At 40.1% G+C, this 21,690-nt stretch overlaps 1 protein-coding gene across 1 annotated transcript in view; it reads left to right on the plus strand.

The window, feature by feature from the left end:
- Nucleotides 1–21,690, plus strand: part of BNC2 (basonuclin zinc finger protein 2) — a 432,023-nt gene that overhangs the window by 277,073 nt on the left and 133,260 nt on the right. Inside the window, exon 5 of the mRNA XM_058672661.1 lies at nt 6,739–6,841. Within this exon, the coding sequence (XP_058528644.1) occupies nt 6,739–6,841 (103 nt within the window). The remainder of the gene's footprint in view (nt 1–6,738; nt 6,842–21,690) is intronic.

Consider the following 21,690-nt stretch of genomic DNA (forward strand, 5'->3'; position numbering starts at 1 on the left):
CTACCCATTTCCAAGTAGCATAGGGCCTTACAAGTATATTAGGTTTTATAATTGTTTAATGTAGATCATAAGCAATCTGACTCATATCGATTGTTGGTTCATTGGTTACTTCACAATATCTTATTGCATGAGATACAGGCTGTTTGGGGTTGAAATAATATTACTGTTTTCCAGATTGACATCATTTCATAACAGCCATATCAATAACAACAACAACAACATCAACAACAAATTATAGCACCCTGAACAAATAACGCACCAGTGAGTAACCAACACATGTGTGACAAAAAAGAAACACAGAAGTCTCTTGTGAAAAATGATGCCATCATATACTTCATGAGCACATGATGAATTCTACTAGAGAAAAGAGAATATTTGGAAGCAAACAAACTGAGATAAAAATATCAAAACACATGGGGTACAGCCAAAAAAGCCAACAGACAATCAAAAAAACAGTATAGATTGGACTGTTGGAATTACACTTTCCATGTTGGCTCCCTTATATGAGAGAGAATATATGGTATTTGTTCTTTTGTGATTGAGTCATTTCACTGAGCATAATGGTTTCTAGTTGGGACCACCTGGTTTTAAATAGAATAATTTCATTCTTCTTAATAGCTGAATAATATTCCATGGAGTAGATGAACCAGTTTCTTTAACCACTCTTCCTTGGATGCGCATCTGGTTTGTTTCCATGTCTTTGCAATTGTAGATTGTGCTGCTGTAAATATAGGATTACAGATCTCCTTCTCACATGCAGATTTCACTCCTTTTGGGTATATTCATAGGAGCGGGATAGCTGGGTCATATGGCAGGCTTATTTGCAATTTTCCGAGCACTCTCCATACTGATTTCCACAGTGGTTTTACTAGCCTACACTCCCACCAGCAGTGAAGGAGGGTGCCTTTCTCCCCACATCCACGCCAGCAGATGTTGTTATTCGAGTTCTGAATGTAGGCCATTCTCACTGGAGTTAGGTGGTACCTCAAGGTGGTTTTCATTTGTATCTCTCTGATGGCTAGGGAGCCTGAGCCTCTTTTCATATGTCTGTTAGCCATTTGAATCTGTTCTTTTGAGAAATGTCTGTTCATTTCTTTTCCCATTTTGTTACATGGTTGGTTTTTTTGCTGTCCCTGGGTTTCTGAAGCTCTTTGTAGATCCTGGATATTAGTCCCCTCTCACTTGTGTAGTATGCAGAAATTTTCTCCCATTCAGTTGGTTGCTTCTTCACTTTGTTAATTGTTTCCTTTGCTGTACAGAATCTTTTTAGTTCTTAGAAAAGACGCCTAAAGCAAAGACAATCAAATCCAAAATGAACAAATGGGACTTTTACTTTGTTATTATTCTGTGTTCTTGGGTAAGTGTTCTCAAGCAGGTTATAACTAAGGAGATTGATTAATTAGTCTTGTATACAGTTATTTGTAGGTATACTACATACTAATTGAAGCAACATTTTCTACTTTCTTGGAAAATGTCATTTTGTAAGATTGATGTTCAATTCACATACACTTATACAGTTCAAGACAGTCAAGAGTAAAACTAACAGACTTCAGTTCTAGTTCTAACCACATCAGTCTTTTGAATAGAGCCTAGGAACTCATCCAGAACACTTTCAAATACACTTTGCCTGCCAGTGTACTGTGCAGGTGCTACTGACCAGTCCTTGATAAACATGTTAAAGCTATTACACTACTTTGTGTGTTTAGAATCTATCTTTGAATTTGAATATTTATAATATTTTTGTGTGTTCATGTTTCTGTATGTTGTGTAATGAAACTGACTCGTAATTGAGAGATTGTCATCCTTTCTACTATATTGTTTAGAGTCATGTAGCACACATTTCTGAACTCTCAAAGCTAATAATAATCCTCAAACCCACCTATAGTATAAATTAATATGCATTCAAGCTTTTACTGATTAAAACCAAATATGGTTTGAACACTTAACAAAATATTGAAATCAAATTTAATACAGCAGGAAAAATCACAAGGGACAAAGGCCCATTCAGATGGAAGGTATGGAGACTTTTGAGGCCATGCATAGATGGATATCATTTAGCACACTTTAACCTGCCAGAGGTTGTCTTGGGCTTTATATTTAATATCTTCTTTAAGTCTTTCGACAGAGTTTCCATGTCCTTGTTACCATTCCTCAGCAGTTGGGGAAGGGACTCAGAATCACGTGTTTCTCAGGATGCCTTTTAAGGACCTGTTGTTTGCCAGGGTACGTTAAGTTCAATAAACTTGGAATCCTGTCTTCATGGAGCTGAAGACAGAGTTCCACAAATAATCACATCAATAAACATGATAGTCACAATCTGTGGTAAGTGCTTTGCAAGATCCGTTGGACACTCCTTATGCACAGGTAGTTAGTGAGTAATCTGCCTGGAATAGCAGACCAGGGCAGTTGAGCTGGGAAAGGAATGATAGTTGACTTGAAATCCGAAGAATTTGGAATTGGAAGGTAGGCAGGTGAAAAAGATTGCCTAAGAGAAGCAGGCAGTGAGAAAACCAAGTGCCAGGGGAGCCTCCGTTGTGTGACCAATGATGATTGACATTTACTTTTACTCACATGGGTAGGAGTTGACAGGAGGGAAAAGAGGAACTCAATAGAGACAGTTTCAGACAAAAAGATAAAGTGTTATGGGACTTAAAAAAAAGTGTGTTCCTTGAGATAGAATGAAAAGAGCAATTGGCTGATTAATTAGGACATAGCTTGAATAGTCTAGAAGAAGAAAATTAGGGTGGTAACTCAGAGTTTAGAATTTAAGAAAGGCAAGGATAGATTGGAGGAAGTAAAAAAAACATGTAATAATGTGTGCCTTTCTGTGAGCGTCACCCAACATTTCTAGTCTTGGGTAGAGAACATATGCAAACGTGGCCCTAATTCCTGAAAGTGGAATGTTACGGTTGATTATTGTTAGGCAAGGGCCCTGATTATTTCTACCTCACTTCCTTTCCTGGCGAAATTATGTAACATTAACATTAGCAACTTCATGATATTTCCCAAGGATTGGGAGCACTAATGATTGCAAGCTACATAACGCACTATCTAGAAAAAGGAAAAATCCTATTAATATAGCTATTCCTGTTAACCGGTATAATCTATTGTAAAAAAAACCTTTTAAAAAAGTAAGTGGAGTTTGGCAGAGGAAAGAACACAGGAATGCAGAGGGAGCTGTGGTGCCTCTCATGCTGTGGAAGGGCCTTCTTTTTGTTTGTAGATTTCTCTGAATTCACTGCACAGAAACACCAAACTGTCAAATTCTTGAGTATGGGGATACTGTCTTCCATTTCCTGTCACTCAGCAGTGCCAGGCTCTGCAGCGATGGGTTTTTACATGGTGATGATATTTGAAGGTAGAGGGGAGAGTGAAATTGCCAAATAAAAGAATGAAGAGCCGCGCGGTGGGAAACACCTGTATTTATTTACAATGGAAAGAGAGTAAGAAGTTGCTGCCAGAAAAGCTGGGATAGGCAGTCTCTCCAGCCCAGCGCTGAAGGAGAGTTAGTGCCGCAAGCCGCAAAAACGTCCAGGAGGACAAGAAGACAGGGAAAAGGGACCAGATGTGATGAGAACATTGAGAGAGCAGCCGTAGGGAAGCGTGGGGCAGAACCGGACGCTACGAGAGCTTACCATGTAGGTGGTGGTGAGGAAGTTGGAAGCATTGGTTGCCGGGTGCATGGATTTCTCTTTCAGGAAATCCGTGGTAAAGGTAAGCATTAGGAATGTTTCCTTGTAATAAGTTTCAGGCTAAAGAAAATGTATTGCTGCTGTGCTTCGGAAGCTAGAGGAATGGTAATGGGAATTGAGAACTGAGAGTCTCAGGACACCATGAAAGAGGGCAAGTCCTGAAGGAGTCAGCCTTGACCAGCCCTGAGCACTGACCTCTGCACACCGGGGCGGTGGGAGCCGTGGGTCTGGACTGGCTACTGTCTTCCTCACTCTGTCTTTGCAAAGCTCGTAGTTCAGATGAATTCATCTAATACCTCCAGTTTGGTCCTGTCCAAGTGCCCAGCGGAGAACTGCAGGCACTGGGAGGTGCGCCGAAGGAAGGAAGAAGCAGATGTGCTCATGAGAATGAAAGCTTCCCAACTGTCTCGTTGCGAGGCTTGAACATTTTTGAGGCATAACTGTCTGATAGTTTTATGATAATTTATGTGTTTTAACTGTGGGGGAGTTGGCAAGTGATCACATCGGTTCTATTTTGTTGTGAATAAATAGTATGTCAGAGTTTAATGCTGCTTCAAAAATGTTATTTAGAACGAAACTTTCTTTGAAGCTATAATACTCTCCTACTCAAAATATTTATTTAGACTATATTGTTTAAATAGAAATAATTCCCTGAAGGAACAATTGTAGTCTATATAAAATCTGATTTTGAGACAAATAGACCCTCTGGAATTCATAGAAATAGAAAATGGATATTCCAGTGCTTAAGTGTTTATATACAAAAGGAGTTGAGGTGTTCCAGTGTTTATATGTTTAGGTACAAAAAGAGGAGAATTCATAAAGAGGGATGATGATCTGAAAAGTTGAATTCCCAAACGTACCAGATGGATGAAGTTGTTTAGGAAGAGAAAGTATTTGGATCATAAACTTGCTGAGTGTAAGCTGAATGAGGGACCAAGTGAAAAATATACATAAAAATAAATCCTGTCTTGAGTCTATTGGTATATCCTGTCTGCAAAGATAGCTGTAATTCGAGCTTACAGAGTGTTTTCAACATGATAGGAAACTAAGGTATTTTTGTAAAATGGGGTATTATCAAATTAATTTCAGGAATTTATCTCTTTTTTGCCTGTGTCCACTCCTGATCATGGTAAAGTGGAGGCCTTTTTGACATCTATTATTTCACTTCAAATTTTATGCATGTTTTAATGATAATATTATTGCTTTGTCTGAGTATATAATTGGATAATTCTCTGAGCACCTTGATTTTAGTGTAAATATTCTGAACTTTTTTTTTTTGGTCATAGTATAATCAAGTTGAGTGTATTAACTGGTAAAAACATTATGTAAAGAGACTATATAACCTGGCAATTCTGATATCATGTTCAATCAATAAACTATTGAAATTGAAATAAGAACATTTGGAAGAAATGTTTGAGCATTAACTTCACCTTCCTTGAATCACTGAGACATGCAGCAGTTTCCCAACTCAGCTAACTGACAGGTGACACAGGAAGAGTCCCCAAGATATCATGCAAATGGCACAGTTGAGTACTTCCCTGAAGGGGAATATCAGAGCAAATTAAGGATGGAAAGTAGAGTACAAGTGGATTCCACAATGAAGACGCCAACATCTGACACCCAAAACAGATCCATAGATTTAATGTTAGTTAATGGAAGAGAAATAGTTTAAACCCATTTGATATAGAAAATATTGGAAACAACAAGAGCTGGTTCAGTCTGGGTCTCAGTAAGTAGAAATTACCCCAACCTTCGTAATAATACTGAAGTATTGCCTGTTACAGGTAATTATAGCTTATTTAGAAATCCAAATGGGTCCCAGGCATGTGAAACCTGGAGCTGCTTGAGTGTAGCTTTCTGCTCAGAAGTGCAGTTGAAGGTATTCTTGCATTCACTCTCTCCTCATGAAGGAGTTGCTGATTGTAACTCAATCTGTAGAGACCTTTCCCTGGCATTTTTACGGAGTTATAGTTGATTATTAATCTCTGATTGATCAAACTAAACCCCTTCTGTCCTCAGAAATCCCACACAAATAGGACTAAATGAATGAGATAAAACATATTAACTGTGGTCTGAGAACTTAGGTCAGCTTTAGCACAATTCTTAAACATAGGTTTTTATTCATAAAAAGCTACACCTTATTTATGATAATTTTCTATGGATTCACTTTAAGATACAAACTGGTGAAATGACTTTTAAAACTCCTCATAGGGAAATAAATGATTTGGAGTATTTTTTTTTCAGTTTTTAAAAATAGAATTGTATCGTCTCACGGAAAAAGGTCACATAAATGTCTTTTTCTGTTCTACATCTGATGAAGGAAAATTTACATTAATGTACTTAAGATGCCATTAAAGTAAAAAGATTGCTTTGTTGTTTTCAAAATCGAAGAATAATTAATAATTATAATTAATAAGTCAGAGGCAAAAAAAACCTCCAAGTAATTGGGAAGTGATAAACACTAAGAAATATACTGAATCTTAGGAATCTTATTATTGGGCTTATAGGAGTATCTTTCAAAAATATCTGAAAGATTAGCAAGGCATTTAAATTAAATTCAGAAGAAAAGTAACAGTCTAATCATGTTCATTTACCGTGTTTGACTTTCACAAACATTATTTTATAAAAATGTATTGTTTGCATTATTGCCAGCTGAACAAACTTAAACATAAATGTGTATCCGTGGTCATAACTTTTTTACCTTTTTTGTTACTGTGGTAAAATGCCCAGTATCTTGTAGTACATATTATTCTTTCTTCCTATTCTATTCGGTCTACATTTCTAATGTAAAGTTACTATGAATGACATAAAAAAAACTTTATTAGTGACTAAGGTTTATTATCTTTTTCTTCTTTTGTGGATGGCTGAGTGTTTTTTTGAGAGCAAAATTTATTTGCAGAATTCTCCAGGTCCCTACCCCCCTGAAGCCTTCAGAAAGTGAAAGTAGACCTCATTCATTAAAATTATAAAAACAAAAACAAAAACAAAAAAACCAGAGCGTACCTGGACCAGATGCTGATCTCTTTTTTCCTTCTTTCTCTTTCAGGCCATCCGCTGCACACTGGTAAACTGCACATGTGAATGTTTTCAGCCGGGGAAGATTAACCTGAGGACTTGCGATCAGTGTAAACATGGCTGGGTGGCACATGGTGAGGAAAATCTGGGCTTTTCTTGTCCTGCTTGTTAGGTTTGTGTGAATGTGTGTGTTTTGCAGAGCAGCCACTGGCCTGGAGAAGAGAGAGGTCAGGTGAGCTCCAAGTGTTAGTTAACATTCAGCCTGTGGCTCTCAGGCAGCACAGTCTCTGCTCCAAACAGTCAGGCTGGGCACGCAGCTCCCAGCAGAAGGACGCGATGTTTATAGGACGGTTGGGCTATGAGATTCTTACTGAGCAGAACGGCAGCCAGCAAGCGCCAGACCTGATGGAAACTCAAACATACCACAGTTGGCTTTTCAGGTCCTGCACCTCTGAGGGAAGCTGGCCAATGCCCATTGATTGAGAACTCCTCAATGACTGATCCTCCTTGTCATACACGTTCAGGGCAGAGTTTATCCTTCCAGATGTTAAACTGGGTGTGGTGGAAGGTGGGTGAGTGAGTGAACAAGATCATTATTTGGCTGATATCTGAAAACACAATCCATAAATATCCCCCTTTCAGCATGTGCTGGGATCAGGGGTGGCCTCTGGTGGTGGAGAGGGAGCTCTGGGTGGGGGCTGTCTGGAGCCAGCATGGAAGGTGGGGGACGTGGGAGGCGCTTCCAGCCAGGTGCGCAGAGCCCTTCTGTCAGCGTGCCTGGACCGAGAATGCAACGTATGCTCGTGTATGGTTTCTGTTTATTGTGCTTAGGCAGAAAAGGAGACTTGAAAGTCAGCAGTTTCTTCACCTCCCAGACTGTAGAATTTAAAAAAGATAGGTGATGTTTATACAAGAAATCCTGGCTGGAGATTTTCTGACAGCGTTGGGTATTGGCTCTTAGGTGCACATATTTTTCATTCCAAGTGGGTTGTATTATTATTATTATTATTATTATTATTATTATTATTATTATTATTTCAGAAATGTCATGTTGTTCTAGTGAGATCTGAGGGAACAACACCAGACTGTTCCTTGAAATAGTCTGAATTCATCATGCTCCTCACTTGTTAATGCATACGTGGGAGTTTGGGGGACGGTTCAGTGGTATTTCTGTGAGAGACAAAGAGAGAGTGAGTGAGCTGGGGTGACATGTCTACCTTCCTGTAATTCTGTTGCTCCTTCAGACATGGAACACTTTCTTGTCATCGTTCACAAGGTCAGAATCTGTAACTGCTGTCTGATCGGCCATGACTAACAGAGCAGTGGCCACCTATGTACTCTGTATGTCACAACATGCGATGATTTCTCTGTCTTCTCTGTGGCTGTGTTTTATAGGGCTTTCAAAACTAAAATCCCAAAGTCGGGGGGTAAAAGGAGCTTCAGCAACACACTTCTAACACTTCTCGAAACTGACCTTTGCATATCAGGGGGTCAGCCAGGGTTGGTGTCATTGTGTTTGCAGACTGCCACCTTTGTGTTCTTTGCTGTGAGTGCACAGCATTAGGATCATCTTGTACAGTGTCAATTTACCCACTTTAAAAGGACATCACTTTGAATAAGGGTCCAAGGAACTAAATGTCTCATTGTAAGTTAATCATTCCTTTAAAAGCCCTGTCTTGAAACACATTCACACTCTGAGATACTAGGCTTTACAATTGTGATGGTTACAGAACTTTTCAGTCCAAACCATCAGGAATCATGTAGTACTTGGAAGCGGTCTGGGGTTTGACAGTTCTGAGGTCACATTCTGGCTCTCTGTCATTTCAGTGCCATGTTGCTCAGCATGAGCCTCAGTTTTTCTTACCTATAAAATAGGACTAATGATGTCTACCTTTTGGTCTTTTAAATATAATTTTGATATTTTTCTATGTGGGACACAAAGACAAGCATAAAAAATATCTTCTGCCTACTGGTTTAATCTCCAGTTACCCCAGCCCCAGGTGGGGCTGGACCAGGTGAAAGCTAAGACCCTTGGAGGGCCTGTGCATTGTGGCACAGTAGTTAAATCTCTGTGCTGTAAGACAGACATCCCATAGGGATGCTGGTTCTAGTCCTGGGTACTTCTGCTCCAGCTCCCTGATAGTGATTAGGGAAGCAGCAGAAGCTGGCCACGATACTTGGGCCCCTACCGCCCACGTGGAAAACCAAATGAACACCTGGCTAGGCCCTGGCTCCTGAAGCCATCTGGGGAGTAAGCAGGCAGATGGAAGTGTTCTGCGTATTTTCCCTTCGTTTTGTATAACTCTGACTTTTAAATAAATAAATCATAAAAGCAAGATAGGATCTTGGAACTTAATCCACATCTCCCACATGAGTGGCAAGGACCCACATACTTGAGCCACCACTGTGGTCTCCCAAGTTCATTTTCAGGAATCTAGCATAGGAAGCAGAGCTAGGATGTGGGCAAGGCACTCTGATAGGGTGATACAGGCATCCCAAGCTCCATCTTAACCATTAACTACTTTGCTAAACACCCACCCCTACATTAAAGTCTTACTGTAAACACTAAAAGTAAGATATATGTTCCAATACAGACCCAATGCAATGGCTAAGTGGCTAAATCCTCACCTTGCAAGTGCTGGGACCCTAAATGGGTGCTGGTTCATATCCCAGCTGCTCCACTTCCCATCCAGCTTCCTGCTGCCTGGGAAAGCAGTGGAGAATGGCCCAAAGCCTTGGAACCCTGTAACCATGTCGACTTGGAAAGGACTCCAGGCTTTGGATTGGCTCAGCTCCTGCTGCTGAGGAAATTTGGGGAGTGAACCAGTGGATAGAAAATCTTTCTGTTTCTCCTTATCTCCATAAATATGATCTGCCTTTCCCATAAAAATAAATGAATCATGTGTGTGTGTGTGTGTGTGGAATAAACGTGACAATAGATGAAAATTAGTGTGCCTATTCGTTTATCCATGCTTTCATTTTTTCCAAATCCTGCGTGGTCTTGTGAGTGTGAAAGTTGGTTGTGTCACTTAAGTTTATCTATCCAACTTCCATGTATATATTGCATGATTGTATAATGGGGAAAATGCAATATTTCTTCCTTCTTCAACAGCATAAATTATTCCTGGCTAGTAATTGTTTTGAAGACTTTCTGAAGTGTGTTATTCATCACCCACTTACATATGATATTTGTGATTTTCCTGTTGTGCCAGTAAAAATTTGATTTCTGGATATTAATTTTGTGGTTACTTAGATCTGGGAAAAATGAGTTCTGATTCTTCCCTTGGAGCTTTTACCTTGACCTAGTTTCTCCCCCACAACAGGGATGTATCTGTGTAACACAGAATGCGTTTTGGCAGGTATGCAAAACCCTCTCTTCCTCCATTCATTAGGGCAAAAATGACAGTGAGGGGTTGATTTCCTAGCCTTGGAGTTGGCAGTGGGGTGAGAGCACTCATTCTTTTTGCCCCTAGCATTTCAACTAATTGCATCATTTCCTCCCCCTGCACAAAAGCCCTAAAATCATGTCTCCAATTATTTCTTCTCAGAGGTAAGACACAACCGTCTTTCTGGCTACCTTCACAGTACAGGGTCCTATGTGTGGGGTATGGAAGAACGGACTTGGGTTTTCTAATGTGGGTTTCTCTCTGAAAGTAAATGAAACAGTAATAAGATGCCTTTCATAGAGTTACATCATGGTAGTGCTGAACATGCTCTACCTGTTACTTTGCCACTAACATACATTTAACATCTGCTGAATGCCAAAATCAAGTATTTTTTAAGAGGTTAGAAATTTGTCGGTGTCTTTTAATGAATGCCTTCTTCTACTTCCTTTAACAACATCTTTCATTTAGTCCTAAGATCTTGGGTTTCATGTGTCAAAATATACTATATATTCTACACACATACACACCATATGCCTGTAGATGTATACAAACTCACACTCATTTCATTGCTTTATGGAGTTCTGATGAAGCCTGCTCGAATCATTGGCATTGGCTGCTTTGCAAAAGTCATGAGAAAGTTTTGTTTTAAAAAATTGTAGTCATTAATTCCTTCTTCTGTAACACCTGGGGTTTAAAATAGGGATGTGCTACTATTAGCAAATTTCTTACTTGAAGTCTTCAGCATTATTGAATTAAGGGAAGAAACAACTCAAAACAGGTCCTTGAATATCAGTAAATGTTTCCCACTGAATTAATAATGGCTTTCCTAGCTTTTCCATCTTGGAGTGAATTTCAGGTCTTTTACTTTGATAATGGAAAACAGAGCTTATTTAATTTAGGCTTACTTTAAGCAAACTTTTTGGGGGTATAGGAGTTCCATCACCTAGATTATAATAACTTAGATGATAGCCCAGGAATAGCTCAGATTTTCTAATTTTTTCTTGTTTCTGTTCACATTCCTTGGAAATGGGATTCCAGCATACTGCCTGGTAATTCACTAGCTACTGTATTTTTCCCCCAGTTTACATTCTGTCCTTTGTGATGTCATTTCATTTAACCTGAAGTAATCTGAATTTTGGGAGGGGGAGAGGAAGGGAATATTTGCTACATGTTCAGCTCTTTTTGGTTCAAAATTTCCAAAATAATATATCAAGTAATGTGCAGCTTTTCTGATGAAATCAGTGCTTTTTTGCAGAGAAGTTCACTTTGTTTTGACCCTTTTTTTTTCCAGACTAGAGTAGTAATTCTACCACTCATAGAATCGGGGCTTCAGCCAAAGGTTTCATTTAGTGTTTGAGATTAGCTGCGTTACTAATATATCCCAGTGGTGGGTGTGGGAGGAGGAAGGCTCCCTACTGGTACTACCCCCTTGGAGAATCTCTGTAGATAATAAGAAGTGTTGCCAATAGGAGCCATTACTGCCTTTGTGAAAAACGTGAGCCATGATGTCCAAGTTGAGAATTACCCTGCTAAACCAATTTGATTTTTTAGCTTTTGAAAATCAGTGTAGTTTAGATAAAGTATTTCTAAACCACCAACTTGAAAGTAAATGATGAGGGTTGTAGCACCCTTGGGACACTCATATCCCTTTTGGACTTACCGGTGATACTGTGCTTCCCATCTGGCTTCCTCACAACATGCCTTGGAGGCAGCTCATGATGACCCAAGTACTCCAGTTGCTATCACACATGTGGGAGACTCCAGTGGAGTTCCTGGCTCCTGGATTCAGCTTGATCTTGTGGGAATTCGGGGAGTGAACAACAGACAGCTGATATCTATGTTTCTTTCTGCTTCTGTCTGTCACTCTGCCTTTCAAATATAATTTTTAAAAAATTGTTACAGATTCGTTAAAAAAGAAATTTGTTTATTTGAAAGACAAAGAGAGAAAGAGGGAGAAAGAGATCTTCCATTTGCTGATTCACTCCCCCACAGCTAGGGCTGAGCCAGACAAAAGTCCAGAGTTTTGTCTGGGTCTTCCAGGTGGGTGGCAGGAGGCCACACATCTCGGCCATCTGCTGCTGCTTCCCCAGGTCATTAGCAGGAAGCTGCATTGGAAGTGGAACACCTGGGTTTCCAGGAGGCCCATATAGGTTGCCAGGGTTGCAGGCAGCAGCTTTACCAGCTAGCCCATTGCCAGCTGCAAACTTTATTTATTTATTTATTTAATTTATTTGGAAGGTATAGTGAGCCACTGGTTCACTCTCCAAATGTCTTCAATGGTTGAAACCTGCCACCTGGAACTCCATGCAAGTATTACTCTCCTACATGGGTGTCAAGGATTTGAGCACTCTGGCCATCTTCTGCTGCTTTCCCGGGTATATTTAGCAGCAAGCTGGATCATAAATTGAGGAGTTGGGATGCCAAAAGGTGCTCACAGTAACATCAGCTCCAAATACATCTTTTTTTTCCTTTTTTAATAAAAGAAGATGAATCAATATAAATAAATAAGATTTCTAGTTTTTTAAGAAAATATTTAGTGGTAATCCAAGAAAATTAGGTAACTTTTCCCCAGACCCATGGTGATGAATTTCATTTGAGTATTCATTTGTATATTTATATACTGATGGGTCAATATTAGAAAGGTAATTTATTTACAGTTGAATTTTTTGAAGGCCAGAGACAGAGACGGATTTCTTATCTGCTAGTTCATTCTCCAAATTGTTTTAATGGTGGGGACTTAGCTGGGCCAAGTTGAAGCCAGAAACCAGGAACTCAACCTGGATCTCCCCTAGGAGCTGCAGGAGCCCAACTTCTTGAGGCCATCACCAGCTGCTGTCCAGAGACTAGATCCGAACCCAAGCATTATGATACTGTAGGCAAGTGTCCCACCCACCGTTTCAGATGCTCACCTCTGGAATTGATTTTCCTTTGCTGAATCACCATTTCTTTCTACAAAGTGAAGCACCATGTACTAAAAGTACATATTTTTGTTAATCATAAACAATATTCCACTGTTGCTAAGCATGTCAGGTAGGCATTTGAGAATTAATAAACAAAAGCTATATGACTTAATCCTCAGAAGCTTTTTTGATGACAGTGATTTTCCTAATGTGTACTTTGACTTGAAATGAAACGGATTTGCTGTTCTAAGAAACCCTGTGAATATATAGGATTTTCATTCACTTACAAGCTCTCTGATGTTACTTCATTTGGCTCAAGTTTCTTTGCAAGAATGTATGTAGCATAGGGATTCTTGAGGCCTCTTCTTTGTTATTTTTCATAATGATGAATTCCTTCCTACTTGCAGTTGATTCATGGAAAAGATAGTCCTACATTAATACTTTAATTGTTTGCTGATCAAGCCAGCTTCTTTCCTGCACATATTTTATACAAATTCTTTAGCTATTTCCATGTAAAATGGGCTGGCTTGGTTGGCATCATCTGGATGGTCGATCAATAGATATTTATTGAACATATAGCATACAGGAAGGATAGTACCTGGCTTCTTTCTGTTCTTTGCCACTGGAAATGATGAGAAGCATAAAATTAATATAGTGTCATATAACAACCAGCTTTATGGCTTAATGTACTGTAAGACTTAATATTCATATAATCCATTAATTTCAAACCTTTCTTTTTTGTAAGATATTGGAGGTAATTCCCTCCCACCCCTTTTTCAGCATCATTTAATTTGAATTCTCAGCTTTTACTTGATGAGTCTTATTAGACCCAGTGTGTTTTTGGAGACCCTCCCTCAAATAAAAATATAGAATAAGCTAATAATGATGACTTTCAAATACACAGTGATGCTTATTGTATTTATCATGTCAATTATACCGAATTTCTTTTATTTGATAAATGTGGCAAGTCTATATACAAATATAGTCCTGGTTAATATGCATAATTAAGCCCTAAATCCAGGACCGTTGGTTCCGAGTGTCATATAAACAGAAAGCCTTTGATCGTTATCATTCTCACATTTAGAATCAGGAGTTTTCAGTATTCTGTTTACAAACTCCTCGGATTTGTTAGAGAGATACCACATTTGAAGAACTCAGGCTTGACAGGTCAGCTTTAGTTATTTTTCATATTATCTTATAAAAGTTTACTTCTTTGTCCCATGTATGTTCTCCTGATGGATTGAATCTCTGAAGAGTTTGTTCCCAACTGGTGGCTGAGATATTCTCCAAGACTTTTAGTGTAAAAACCGATAGTGTAATAATAATAATAATAACCTTCACTCCTCTTCGCGTCTCCCTTTCTGCACACCCCCAGCCAAACTAGCAGGTTCTGTACGTCAACGCGATGAAGTGATGGTGCTGTGCATGTCCTAAGTGACTCCCAACAGTGTGTGTGTGATTATTTGTAAACCTCTCAAGACAGAGAGAAGGGTGGAAAACAAAAATCCTCGGCCTGTCTAGACAGAAGGACGTAATCTGTAGCAATGCTGTTGGGGTCTCTTAACATGGAGATTGTCCCCACAAGGATGAATTTAGCTTTGGCAGGAAAGTTTTCTGAATAAGTATTTAGGGTTTGGTGAATGGTACAGTCCAGTAGTGGGCTGAGGCCTTCTCAGCTCAGGGAGGCAAGACACAAGGTTGATCCTTTGAGAAGATGCGTCCAGAGCTTTGGTGGCAAACACAGAAAGGCCTCAGTCCTAAGGTGTGGATGAAGTGGGACTTAATACAGTCTGTTTACATGAATCTGTTTTCTCTCTCTCTTTTTTTTAGTTCAAGTGGTTGTTCTAGATTATAATACTGTACCCTACCTGTGCCAAGGGCCGAAATTCCCAGGCTCTAGCTGCCTCCCAGCTCTCCTGAAGTGGCTGGGACCTGATCTGTCCATGCACGACGTCCTTGAACATTTCTCCACTTAACTTTCATTTTCAAGACAAAAACAACACCATTTCCTGCCTGGCACAGGAGCAGTTTTTGTTTGACCTGAGGGCATGATGCCCTCCCTCTTCTTCTACTCCCAGATTGCAATTGGTGAGCTCTAAGGGGAGGATATCCTCTCAAATGCAAGGATTTGGTGCTTGATTAATGACTTTTAAGTATGTTCTGATTGTGGCCATGAACTGCTTATTGTGATGTGTTTCTCAGCCTGCCCTCCTTTGGGAGGAGGCTTTGAACTCTGTCAGTTTCCTTTCAATATGGCGTAAACAGTGCCTCCTCTTCCAAGTCCTGGGCTCTCTGCCTCTTAGCTCTCAAGATTCATTGTCCAGCTCTGTTTGATACACCAGGGAATCTAGCAAGACCTTGTCTGTGAAGTGTCCTCACAGCTGGTCCTCCTGCAAGAAGATTCTGGAGAACTCTTGAGGTTGACACACACAGGGTCTGTCCCTAGGCTATGAGAAAGCTTCAGATCGGTACACAAGAGGCACTGTAGTAAACAACTCCAGGAGTGTGGCTGCAGAGTGAGCCTGTGGAGGCTCAGGTGCTGTTTCTCCCACCTTTTATCAGGAAAACCTTGGCCAAGTTACGTAATCTCTTTGTTTTCTCCCCTGGGAAATGTGAGTAATGATATCTCCTAGCTCACAGAGTTCTAAGATTAAATGAGATAATTCAGATGCCTTACACAAACACAAAGTGTTAGTTGTTGTTGTTACTGCACTGACACAGAAGCAAAACCTCAACCTTGAGGACATCACAGACATGTTTTAGCACAGGTTAGTGGTTGAAAGTTAGGGTGTGGCCAGGCTAATGCCCTCTCCAAGCTCTGGTTCTCTTATCTGTAAATTCAGATGATAATAGGAATGCGCCTATATATCACAGAGTGGTTTGAGGGAAGATTAAATGAAGGAGTGGAGTTAATCCAGTGTTTTAACACAGCAGTTTTAGTTGCTGATGTTATTAAGTTAATAAAATAATAGTAAATGATAATGGTAATATCTAGAGCCTCAATCAGGTATGGATGTAAAAGTGATGATAAGAACTTCTGCTTCCAGGGAAGGATTTCCTTCTTGCCCAGCAGCAGAGTTCCTCTATCACCAGAGCTTCTGGCTGTGGCACCCCCTGTTCTCTCATTTAACTCTCCCCAGCAGTTCCAGGATTGGCACACTTCTTTCACGCCCCCCCCCCCAAATATCATGTGAGCCCTTATTTGAACAGATGTAAGGGACTGGATGTCATAACTGAGAAAAGCAGACTAGTTCAAATTGATGGTAGGAATATTTTCCTGTTGAAGAGCAAAAACCCAGCACCTGATGGATTTTAAGGAGGGTAAAGGTTACATTTACCTATTTCCCACCTATCTTGCTGCCTGTGAAGAGCTTTGATGGGCTCACCACTTTATCATTTTATTGTATTTTATTACATCATAAATTTTTATATCTCATTAACGATCCTACAGGAAGCTTAATTGTTTATAGGAACCCCTTAATTAACAGGAGCTCACCAGGTTAAATAGAACACAAATTGAAGGAATTATAAATGAAGCACATTTAACTCCTCTTATTTTACTCAGGATACACTGTTCAGATCCACTGAAAGATTGGACTGGGTCATAAGAACCTGATGTTTGAAACTATCTTCGTTTCTGTTGTGTCACAAATTGTGACTTTGTTCAATAGGACAGAGAGAATTTGACTTATTTTCTAAAAGCCCTATAATGTGGTCTCTATGTTTTTTCATCATCAAGTTTTGCATTTGCCTTAATAGATATTTCAAATTCTTCTAAAGCTTCTTAAATTAATCTACTGTTAGTTGATGAGTATAAGCATTCCATAGAAAAACTTTAAAAGAGGTATGTCTACAACTGGGTAGCCTTGTAATAGGTATGAACCAGCAGTCAGGGCCTTTCTCTTCTGACCGGTTCTGTGTTCCCAGAAAAAGTCCTACTTTTAAGTCCTAGTTGAGTGTAAGGTCAAATAATGCTGCAAATGTGGAAAAATGAACCAGTTCTATGGCTCCAGTTTCCAATTTGAGTCCCAACTGCTCCATTTCGCATCCAGCTCCGTGCTAATATACCTGGGAAAGCAGCAGAGACAGGCCCAAGTGCTCAGGGCCCTGTCCCCAAATGGGAGATCCAGAGTGAGTTCCTGGCTTCTGGCTTTGAACTGGCCCAGTTGTGGCCATTGTGGCTATTTGAGAAGTGAATTAGCAGATGGAAGAATGATCTATTTCTCTAACTCTGCTTTTCAAATAAGTAAATCATTTTTTTTTAAGTGTAGGCAACATCCCACCTGATGCAAAGGATTGTAACTTTCAACCTTAGATGTCATTGGCCATTGACTGGAAGTGAAACTTTAGGCCTGGCTTTGTAATACAGAAGCCACTATCATGTAATTTGAAATGTAGCTTGTTCAGACTGAGATATGCTGAGGGAAAAAAATATGCATTGCCCTTGGAGTTGTTGTAACTTTAAAAACAAATGCGAAATTATCATTGATAGATTCTTTTAACATGTTTCAAAAATTATTTTGAGAAAGAAACATCTCCCACTGGAGATGTAGTAGGGTAGTAAGGTATGCCCTACTACATGTCTGGTAAAACAAAGGCTGGCTCTGGGGCCAGAGCTAGGACTGGGAACTCAATACAGATCTCCCATGTTGGTGGCAGGAACCCAAGTATTTGAGCCATCACCTTCTGCCTTCCAGGGTACACATAATTGGCAGGCTGAAATCAGGAGCAGAGCCTAGACTGGAACCTGGACACTTTGATTAGGGCCACGTAAGTCCCAAGCAGTATCTTAGCCACTAAGCCGAACACCCATGCCAAAACACGTTCCCGTATTGTCTACACATTGATGTCATTTTTGGTGGACTGCGTTGTGCTTACCATAGTATTTTAGAAGTTAGTATCATTGCTTTGTTTTTTGAACTGTTTCAAGATGAGACTGTTTTCTTAGACTTGATTGTTGTAGACTTTGTCAGTGTATTTGGAGAACTAAAGCTTGTCTTTAAAATGTGTAGTGGTAGATTTAGTTAGAATTGAAGTGAATGTCCTGAGAACCCAAACCAGGCCCTTTGTCCATCACAGTGAATTGTTGCCCAGGTTTCCTACTTTGTATACTGGTTGCACTGCCGAGCTGTCCAGTCTTTCCTGGGCTCTCTTCCCCAAGGAAGAGTTCCCCACCTTGCCCCCCTGTCCCATCCCAGCCCTGCAGCAGTTAAGGACTTCTTTCTGTGTAACATCAGCAACTTTGCTGAATCCAGGAGGGTGACACTCGTCTTCCCACTCCGCAGACACTTGTGAGGTACACTTGTTTGTGAGCTGCTGCTTCCTGCAGCATCCCCATGTTGTGCGTGGAACTGTGGTCTGCGAAAACGCTTAGGTTTATCTAAAAGTCTCTAATTCCTAATTGTGTGTGTGTGTTTCTGGAAGTCTCTACCATTGTAAGGTATAAGCGCAGTCTGCGGACACCCCGTCTATGTAGTCCTGTTTCTACATTTCTGTTGTCCAGTCCTTGTTCTCTGTTCATCTTTGCTGTTTGCTGCTTTGTGTCTGCGGACGACAGAGTAAGTGAAAGGAAGGTGGGAGGTTTTACAGCATAACTCACCAGGAAGTAAATTTTGAAGAAGTTAAATTTGTTTGATCATTAACAGATGGTGGCAATTGTTGTTATTTTATTTGGAAGATACGGTCTTGAGTGAAATACCTTTTCCATCTGGTTTGGTAGTTCTTGCATGCTCCTTTGCCTGCAAAAGCCTGAGGACAAGAGACCCCCCCTGCTCTTGGGCTGATCATGATTTCCAGTATCAGTAAAAATTAAAAAACAAATCCACCTCTAACATAAAAGAAAACGCCTGTTTGGCTTGGAGAGCTCTGCTGGGGAGGTCTTTTCCCTGACATGCCAAAAGCGACCGTCACAGAACTCCTTAAAGAAAAGTCATTTTTTTCCCCTTTATTTCATGTGAGCATTGGCAGAAAACTCTGACAAGCAGTTCTTCATATTTTATTATGTTCTTGTCTACAGAATCTCTGTCAGGCAAAAACCTTGTCAGCGGAAAACCTGTCGTAGGATCAGAAGAGACAAAAACAGGTGTCACACAGGCAGTCAAAACTGAAGGAAAAAAAGGCCAGGCTAAAGAAAGAGAGGCAGACAATTACATTAATGCCATTGCTTTTATCTTATAGATGTGTGTTATTATCTCGCGGTGCTGAGTGCGCAATTGCCTCAAAGAAAAGTAGACAGGAGACAAGGGGAAACTTGATAGTTATTAACTGAAGAGGCAGTGTGTCAAAGCTGGATGGGGTTCAAAGTTTTGCAAAGGGAGAAAAAAAAATAAGGCAGCCCCCGATGACTGTGTGGTTCTGCTCTCGGCTACATAAACTCTGTAGCAATCTAACATTTTCTACTTGGAAACAGATCATAGAGAGAAAAATTAATGAAAGATTACATTTGGAGGTTTTAGGGGTGACATTTACCGTATAGGACTGAGACTGAATCACATATCGCTCTCTCTTATAAAATCTTGCCACAATGTGAGACATGGTGAGGCATGAAGACAGGCATTTGTCAGTTTAGCTGTGTTGTTTGGATATGTTTGGAACACCTATTATCAACACACTTTTAATTAAAAAAAGCTATTAAGAAGCCCTTTTACTAAGTGTGAACATCTGTATATGCAAGCTGTAAATTTGAAGATCACATATGTGTGCCTCCGTCAGAGACTAAATGAATTTGACAAGTGTTTTCTATTACTGGTTTTTAAATACAGTAACATATCTAAAGGAAACAATGCTGCACTTTATGGTTTGTACTTTTTTTGTTTTTACTTTGCCTATTGGTATTGATTAGTACAGCTTTATCTGGTTACGTTGATCAAATGATTAGCCAGGATTCAAAGCATGAGCCAATATCTCTTCTTTTTTTTTCACGTTATGGCAGAGAGCTTCATTTTGAAAATGTAGGGCTTATTAAGGGGGAGAGAGGAAAGGGAAAGAAAGGGAGAAAGTCCTATACTTACAAGTCAGTAAAACAGAAATAAGAATAAAAACACTTAGGCTTCATTGAAGAAGTGTGAGGGCATAATGAAAGTTCCTTGTGCCAGTGGCCTAAGCCCTGGAAGCTGTTGACCTTACTGAGAACTGGTGAATGTGAGCAACCAGGTAGAAGAGAATGGGCCAGCAAGTTTTACATTGCCTGTCTGTTGCATCAGGTGTCGACCAAGTTATACCGGAAAAGCAGGGTATAGCTCCGGTGTTTACCATTTCCTGGCCAAGCATTTAAAATCAGTTTAGTTTAGACTGCTCCTGAATCCTAACCTTGCCCAATTAGCCTGTTTCTATGGGCAAATTTTTGTGTAGAGTCTATTTATCTTACCAGTTACCAATCCAGAGCAGTTTGATACTTGATATAAGCATTGAACAAACCCAGCAATCCTGAAAAAAACACACATTGGTGTCAGAAGTGTGTTTGTTAAGCAGCTTAGGTGTGGAGGGAGGGGAACATTGATTGTAGATTCAGAATCACATTTCAGTCTGAATTACTTGCCAAGCGAGTAATGCCTATTCCAAAAAAAGTATAATCATTTCTTTCTTGTTTTCATATATATATGAAAACATATATATATATATATATGAAAACATATATATATATATATATATATATTTAAGGATTTATTTATTTTTTACAAAGTCAGGTATACAGAGAGGAGGAGAGACAGAGAGGAAGATCTGTCCAATGATTCACTCCCCAAGTGACCGAAATGGCTAGTGCTGTGCCTATCTGGAGCAAGGAGCCAGGAAATCCCTTCAGGTCTCCCACATGGCTGCAGGGTCCCAAGGCCTTGGGCCGTCCTCGACTGCTTTCCCAGGCCACAAGCAGGGAGCTGGATGGGAAGTGGAGCTGCTGGAATTAGGACTGGTGCCCATATGGGATCCCGGTGCGTTCAAGGCAAGGAATTTAGCCGCTAGGCCACTGCGCTGGGCCCTCTTTCTTGTTTTCTTATATCACTTTTCTCTCAAGTTTTGAAATACTTTCTCACTGTATCTGATAGTATTTAAGACATAGTCCATGAAATAACAAATATGTACTGTATGTACAGTGTTTTATTTTTTAAAGATTTATTTGTTCTTATTGGAAAGGAATATTTACAGAGAGGAGGAGAGACAGAGAGGAAACTCTTCCATCCACTGATTCACTACCCAAGTGGCTGCAGCAGCTGGAACTGAGCTGATCCAATGCCAGGAACCTGGAGCTTCTTCCAGGTCTCCCATGCAAGTGCAGGGTCCCAAGGCTTTGGGCTGTCCTCTACCTGCTTTCCCAGGCCACAAGCAGGAAATTGGATGGGAAGTGTGACTGCCAGGACATGAACCAGCACCTATATGGGATGCTGGCTTGTGCAAGGTAAGGACTGTAGCCACTATGCTACTGCACTGAGCTCTGCACAGTGTTTTCTTAGTGAGATTTTTACCTAAGAAAATTAAGCCTTTAAAGGGTGCTTGTCCTCTTACAGAATTGCTTAAAAAAAAGGACAACCAGCTGCCACATTTTCCTGGTTACTTTTAACGTGGGATGTGTTTTGCAGGCACATACGTTCTATTGATTGATGTAGAAATTGAAGAAAGCAGGGTTTATGCAGCCGGCGTGGAACTGGGCTTGGTGGCTGCTGATTGGCTAGAACAGCAGCAGTGATAACAATCATTCTGAAA

The sequence above is a fragment of the Ochotona princeps genome, chromosome 14 (genome assembly GCF_030435755.1).
Source record: "Ochotona princeps isolate mOchPri1 chromosome 14, mOchPri1.hap1, whole genome shotgun sequence".
NCBI classification, from domain to species: domain Eukaryota; kingdom Metazoa; phylum Chordata; class Mammalia; order Lagomorpha; family Ochotonidae; genus Ochotona; species Ochotona princeps.